The sequence below is a fragment of the Perissodus microlepis genome, chromosome 7, assembly GCF_051167445.1.
Source record: "Perissodus microlepis isolate ML-2025 ecotype Zambia chromosome 7, ASM5116744v1, whole genome shotgun sequence".
NCBI lineage: Eukaryota > Metazoa > Chordata > Actinopteri > Cichliformes > Cichlidae > Perissodus > Perissodus microlepis.
Genome location: NC_140467.1, coordinates 35,994,540 through 36,001,860, shown reverse-complemented (window position 1 = coordinate 36,001,860; position 7,321 = coordinate 35,994,540). Strand labels below are relative to the sequence as shown.

The 7,321-nt window shown below is 40.9% G+C and overlaps 1 protein-coding gene across 2 annotated transcripts; it reads left to right on the top strand.

Annotated features, from left to right (window-relative positions):
• Positions 1-694: 694 nt before the first annotated feature.
• Positions 695-7,065, top strand: stbd1 (starch binding domain 1). 2 transcript variants are annotated; one of them, XM_084934827.1, is made up of 4 exons: positions 695-888; positions 981-1,281; positions 2,291-2,580; positions 3,930-7,065. In XM_084934827.1, the coding sequence occupies exons 2-4, from the start codon at positions 987-989 to the stop codon at positions 5,862-5,864; spliced, it is 2,520 nt and encodes an 839-aa protein (XP_084790953.1). In that variant the 5' UTR covers positions 695-888; positions 981-986; the 3' UTR covers positions 5,865-7,065. The 2 variants fall into 2 exon arrangements, with proteins under 2 accessions (XP_084790953.1, XP_084790955.1); XM_084934829.1 differs by lacking the exon at positions 695-888 and having other exon boundaries at positions 895-1,281.
• The last annotated feature ends 256 nt before the right edge of the window (positions 7,066-7,321 follow it).

Sequence of the window (7,321 nt, the reverse complement as noted above, 5' to 3'; positions counted from 1 at the left end):
CTGCTGTGCTTTGTCCTCTGAGCTCCTCTTGATAGTCAGCTCTCTCTCAGCCTCTTCAACACACGGAGCTTTGGCTGCCTGGATGTGGAGCTTCCCATCTGGAGACAGGTGGCAGGTGATGGCTTGAGGGTTCAGTCCTTCAGGCAGATCAAACTCCTGTCTGAACTTCTGCAGTGGAGGCGACGGCAGAAAAAATATCCAGGTTTCCTGAAGTTTCAGGTCATTTCTCCATTTCTCCACTAGGTGTAGCTGCTACTCAAGTTTTTTTTAATATAATAACGTTTTTTTTTATAGACCACCATATTTATATAATTTTGTACGTTATATATATATAGTCACCTTATCGGTTATTTGATGTACCAGTTCGTGGTTTTATTATCATTAGGTAACAACTATAACGTTACACAGAACACGGCTATTTTTGGTCACTGGTGATGTCGTGTAACAAGATCAATAACGTTGGCCTGCACGTTTCACCGGTCTCATTTTATATAGCTCATGGACCCTCGTTCAGATATGGAAGACGTGAAGGAAAGCTCAATTAATTATATCAATTTCTGTCATAAGTCTTAAAAAAAGACCCCAGAAATGTACACTTCTCATGAAGGAGAAATATTATTAAATACAGACCCAGGCTTTCTACATAGTCTCATCAAATAATATTGAGTCTCCCCCCCCCCCAGTGGTACTAAATCCTATCAGCCAACCCCGTCATGTCCGTTTTCAAGTGTGCTGCGATGAACGTGTGCAGTGGTTCGTCTGCGTTTTATCAATGAATTCTGCGCTCCCGTGATCCAATCAGCCAATGAACAGCTCGCACCTGCAGCCGTTCACAGCTTGGTAGCTTCAAGAGGTCACTACACTTTGAAACGTGAAAGGGAGAGCGTGGTGAGTTTTTAACAGCGACAGCTTTCAGCAGGGCCTTTAAACAGATATTGGAGGAGAACGGCTCATTCTTCTTCTTCTCCTTTTGATTACAGATTGTAATGCCGGTGAAAAATAGCAACACCGTGGGTTTGGAGAGACGCGTGGATCTGGCCTCGCTTTTCTGTATGATCGGGCGGCACGGCCCGGCCGTGGCTCTGGCCGTGATAGCCATGGTGTCCATGGTGGCAGGTTTCATCATCTACCGAACAGTGAGGGGGAAGCGGAGAAAGGCCACAGCCGGAGCCACAAGCACCGACAGTGACAGCAGGGACGCCGGAGCGGAGACGCTTATACCGCCGGATCAGGAGCCGGAGCCGAGCCCGGAGGTTTTGCGCATCTCGGCGGACTCAACAGGTACAGATTCGGATGAAACGTTAAAACCTGCGAGCTGCTGCAGTTTACTAGTGCGGGAATTTACGTATAACTTGATCTATATTATTATTTCGTAGCTTTGGTGGTTGATTCAGCTTAAGCTGCGTGCGCACAGACGTCAAAACCGAGCGTACTCCCCTTTCTTTCTGAAATACAACACTATAAGCAGCCCATAAAGGACTACAGCTCACAGTATACTGGTGTCTAGCCTTGTCACAGTCACGGCGAAAGATTAGCTCTAAAATCTCAGGCAGATGTCCAAAAACAGACTATTTATTATTATTATTATTATTATTATTATTATTATTATTATTATTATTATTATTATTGCAAAATTGAAAAAGGCTCCTCACACATTGTTGCATTAGTAGCTTAAAGTAAGATAACACCCAGAAGGGACAACCTTGGAGGGTCTCGCCTGTTATATGAATTATTCCTGCAGGAACAATGCAAAGTGTCTTTAATTACTTTCAGTGTTTGTTTGAAGCACCATGATATCTCAAAATGAATGGGCACAAGAAATTTAGCTAGAACAAGTCTGCGTTTTAACATTTGATACAGAAACACTCAAACTGAGATACAATTGACTGAGGCTTTGCAAGAGGTTATTGCTAAAGAACTGTGCTGATTACTTTTAAGAGTGTTTATTTCATGAAGAATGGAAAAATTGATAAGTTCCAGCAATGAATGAATGAATACATAAATAAATAATCATCTTGCCTGATTTGTCTGATCGTTAAGAAACTTGTCAAGTACAAGCTACTCATCCTGTCAAATATTAATAGACCATTTTAATAAAATGACTGCCAGTGATTAGTAATGACTTTAATTTTTAAGAGTGCTGTAATTTGGGTCACTTCTCATCTACTCTGACTAAAATGTATGAAGTGATCTAGATTATGCAAGTCAGATTCAGTACATTTTAGAAATAAATCAAAATAAACTTAATGTTCAGCGTGTGTTTGTGTGTCTCTTTCTCCTGATGTCATAGTTGTGAAAGCTGAAGGCTGTTTAGATGTGAAGGAGGATACTGCTCTTAAAATCAGGCATCGACATCTCACTGCTGAGAAAAAAACGCCGCCTGACCGTCAACCCAAAAGTGACTCGGTACAAGACAACAAGCACAGTGCTTCAGTGCAGCAGGTAGCCGAGCTGCATGCAGAGGAGGAAGACAAAGGTGCTGAAATTGATGTGGAAACTGATGGCACAAATGGCACTATGAAGGATGCTGATGAGGAAGGTGAAAATGAGGTGATACAGAGCCACAAAGAAGAACTGAAGGTAAGCGGTTATCTTTACAAATTGAAGCATATTTTGCCACAATTAAATTCACTTTTGGTAAATGAATGATTGTCGTGGAGTACAACTGATCATGAAATTTTGCCATGGCACATGTATTCTATTGTTCAGTTACCCTTCTGTCTAGATCCCAACAACAGCAGGCACCATTGATTAGAAACCCAGCAGCTAATGACAATGAAAGTTGGCTACCAGTGGGTGGTGAAATAATGTTAAAGGTCTTGAACCCTTACGTTATCACCAACCCATTATTGGTTGTTATTACTGAATGTGAGATATTGGGGTGTGGAAAAGAAAGGGGGGAAAAAAATATATATATATACACACACACACACACACACACACACAGTGAAAGTCAAACAGATTTAAAGAACTTCAGCATGAAGACTAATATTGCTTCAGCTTTTCTGGATTTGTAGTCATTTGTTCCCACAGGCAAAATAACCACTGATTCAGCTTTAATGCAATTATGCCTGTTTTGCTTAGATGGCTTTACATCTAATCTTTCTTTGCTCTGTATTGGTCAAAAGCTGGGAAGTGGTTAGCTTGGCTAAAGTGATGGTGTGACTTGGCAGCCATTTTGAATGTTTTTGGGGTTTTGTTTTTCCCTTCGGTAAAGCCCATATCTGAATGTCTCAGCTCACCAGCATTTTCTGTGGTTGAGCATAAAGACCACATGCATAGATTCCCCAAAGAGGGGCAATTTAAACAAAAACAAAACGGGAAAAAAAAGAAAACACACACACACATTTTGACTTTGCCCCAAAACATTGCTTGTAAAGCATTTCAAAACATTCTGGCTTCATTATTGGATTAATCAAGAGTGCAAACATAAACAGCTTTACCGCACATGATTAGCTAATGTTTCGTGCTTGGATTGTTTGGCTCTTTGGGTGCAATCTCAGAGGTTAGTTTAGGGCAGGGGTGGGCAATTCCAGGCCCCGAGGGCCGGTGTCCTGCAGGTTTTAGATCTCACCTTGGGTCAACACACCTGAATCGCATGATTAGTTCATTACCAGGCCTCTGGAGAACTTCAGGACATGTTGAGGAGCTAATTTATCAATTTAAATCAGCTGTGTTGGTTCAAGGACACATCTAAAACCTGCAGGGACACCGGCCCTCGGGGCCTGGAATTGCCCACCCGTGGTTTAGGGCAAAGACTTGCAATGGGGAAATGAGTGACTTGATAAAATCTCTATGTAGTTTACATATTCTCCATTAGTTTAACTGGCTAGTTTGGTGGTGGTCTTTAATCCTTCATATTTTTCTAACTATTGTGTGACTGAAACATTAAGACCTAAAGATTAAACATATGTATTTTATGCATCTAGGTACTACAAGAAAAAGGCCAAGATGATGATGTGCCTACTGAAATGGAATTGTCGAATAAGGAGGCCAGTCAAGAGGAGGAAAACCTTCTGGACATTTCAAAGAGCACAGAGGCCAACTTGGAAGAACCGATTGTTCATATTGAAGACATACCTGTTGCTTCCATCTGTTATTTCAAAGAAGAGAATCTTCAAGGTGTCACTGATTTCTCTAATGATTATAGCAACAATCACCATTTTCCAGAAGAAGAAAAGAAAAGTGGTGGTGAGGAGGCAAAAGAGGAGTTGGTAGATGACCAACTGACTTCTCAACAAGCTGGGATCAGCTCCACAGTGTTTGTTGAAGTAACCAAGCTACAGGGCCAGTGTCATGAGGTGATGCTATCCTTTCAACAAAATGCAGATGAAGACAATGTGAGTGATTCAACGGATATAAACTTCAACAGTCACCTGCTACAATTGGCTGAACAAAACAATGAAAGCGAGCTTGCCTGCAATCAAGACAGTGATGTAAAAGAGGAAGTACCCACTGAGGACATTGCCTCACGTGATGAAGAAAGTAATCCTTCAAGTGTAGTACTGGACCACACCCTGCCCTGTTTGAACCATATGATCGAACCTGAAAACGCTGATAATGGTGATTCTAGCAGTGTAGCCGATGATGCAAAGGCCCAAATCTCTGGCATTGGGGAAATCTCCAGCTTGTCATCAGATCAACAGCAACCGCAAAGCAACATAAATGAAGATGACATTTCCCAAGCTCTGGGAGTCACCAGTGGGGCTGCTCCTGTCACATCTGAAGACGGTAAACTTCCTGTACTTCAGATTCCACTGCCCTCTTTTGAGCAAAGTGAGCCGACTTGGTCATCCTCTGGTCTTGGTGGTGAGAGTGGAATTTCAAGCATGACTGTCAGCCCTGATTTGCCAGATGTTATCAGTGAATATGAAATGCCAACTGAAAATGTGGCACTTGCAGTAAAAGATGATGCACAGTTCAAAGAGCACACTGAGGCTCAGAATAGCCTCCTTGATGATGAGGCTCGATCTGCCATGAATGAAGATCTAGCAAATGTGATATCCAGATCTTACCCATCATATTTTTCCCAGCAGTCCCTCAGTGAGCAAATTGATTGGGCTAATGACAGTTCTTTAGCAGCCAATGAAGACATATTGGGACATGAAATTGAGGATCGCTACTATAGAGAGATGGACCAGGCTATAGAGCAGATGGCAGCCAATGTTACTAGCTTAACCGATGAGCTCGCAGTGAAAACAGACATGAAGGCTGATATCAAGGTTGTTGAAATCAATCAGAAGATGGAAAGGGCAGAGAAAGAGAAGGAGGAAGAGGACTATGAAAAGACTGAAATCAGTATCATGGAGGCAACTATGGACAATAATGAATGGATCACAGATGGAAACTACCAAATTCTTCCCTGGATGAACCAGTCTGTCTCTCCTTTTGCCCAAAACCACACACAACCTGACCCAGTTTCTACTGAAGCTGACCATCCAGGTGCTTCTGTCACAGATGCTACTTGTATAGATGAATCTCTGTCCTTGAATGATGTGAAACAGGCTATCCCGCTTTCCCCTGTTCATGAAAATGGCAAAAAGGTTGTGGCAGTCCAGCCCATGTCCCAGAATGTCAATGTGACTTTCCGCATCCATTATCTCACCCACTCACCACACCAGAAGGTGGCCATCACAGGGAGCCAGCAAGAGCTGGGGAACTGGAAGAAATTCATCCTGCTCGAGAGAGCCAAGGATGGGAATTGGGCCACTGTTGTCAGCCTGCCTGCAGAGAGCATTGTGGAGTGGAAGTTTGTGGTGATGGACAAGGGTGAGGTGTGCCGTTGGGAAGAATGTGGAAACCGCCTCCTGGATACAGGCTACGGAGACGACCTGCTTGTGCACAAATGGTGGGGATTATTGTAAACGATTTGTTGAAAATGCTGCAGTTTGAGATCAGCAGGTGCACCAGGCGTTCAAACTGTGTTCACGACCAGGTAAAGTTGTTTATGTTTGTCAGTAAATTGATAAAACATTATGATTAAATTTGGGGCACAAAAGTATTGGTTCAAACTGGGCTAATTTTGGTTGAAAGCAACTGTTTCTACTTGATACAGATTGCAAATTTCCAATTTTATAGCAGAAACAATAAATGATCTTTTAGTGTTAAATTCATTAGTCTATTGACGTGAAATGCTCTTGAACTTTTTCTTTTTTTTCTTATTATTTGTACAAGCAAAAACGTCAAACTTGAGCCTTGCGGTGTCTTTGTTTCCCACATACCAGTTCTCCCGAGAATGGCTTTGACTTCTGCAGTTTTAAATCATTTAAACATCATTTTACTAATATAAGACTTGGAAGCATGAAATTTCAACCAGATTTATTCTAGTATAAACCTAGATGCAGTATACAGGTGACGGAAACTTCCAGCAACATAATTCCCTAACAGACTAGCTCTTATAAAACCTCTGATGGGACCTTCTAATAGCCAGTAATTAGGTATGCGTTTTCAGGGACCGGGAAATATTTTGATCAAAACACTGAACCATTACACAAGATGGCGTGTTTCCCCTTTTACAATACCACTGATTATGCAAACTACTCCTCCTTAACAGGATGATTTAATGCAAGCGTGAATGAAGAGATTACTGTCCATATGCTGCTTGAATATGCCTATCTATAAGGATAAATGCACAGAATTAATTTTTACTAAAGCAATAAATACAGCAATAATTGTTCTGTACGATCGTTGTTACATCAGGTACTCTTAACGCGTTTACCACTAAACTGTGATAGTTGTAACTTCAATGCTGCTTTTATCTCATGGGACTATTTGCATGCAAGACAGTCCCATTGTTGTTCAATAAATGTGCCTTGTGAAAATAATTTTCTATTCTGTTGTAATGCATCAAACGTGTCTTTTGAATAATTTGATTAGCTAATTACCTTAAGAGAAAATTATTCACTAGTTATCTGGTTCATCATTTGGTTCTTAATCGTGTAGTGTGTATATAGCCTTTGTCTCAGATTCTATCATTGTATCCTGATATGAAATATTGTGATGATGCTACTTCTGAATGTTGGTTATTGTGGAGATGGTTATTAAATAAACTAATCTTAAATCTCATTCCTGAATGTTTCTTAAGCATGTAAATTTATTCAAAACTCTTTAAATGCTTTAATACACATTTAAGAAAATAGTGCATTAAGCACTACATTTGAAGAACACCATTTTATTTATTTTAACAAAGAGCTAACATATGAGGATGATATGTTTTGCTGTCTGCTAATCATTTACAGCAGTTGCAACAGACCAAACCAGATGCAGTTGGTTTTTGAAGTTATTGCACCAAAAAAAAAAAACCCTTTCAACTTTCAGACCA

What these genes read in the sequence shown, in the direction of transcription:
- stbd1 (XM_084934827.1), top strand. Translation starts at nt 987, where the DNA reads ATGCCGGTGAAAAATAGCAACACCGTGGGTTTGGAGAGACGCGTGGAT. An exon ending in CATCTCGGCGGACTCAACAG is followed by an intron (nt 1,282 to 2,290) that starts GTACAGATTCGG and finishes CTGATGTCATAG; the next exon opens with TTGTGAAAGCTGAAGGCTGT. An exon ending in GCCACAAAGAAGAACTGAAG is followed by an intron (nt 2,581 to 3,929) that starts GTAAGCGGTTAT and finishes TTATGCATCTAG; the next exon opens with GTACTACAAGAAAAAGGCCA.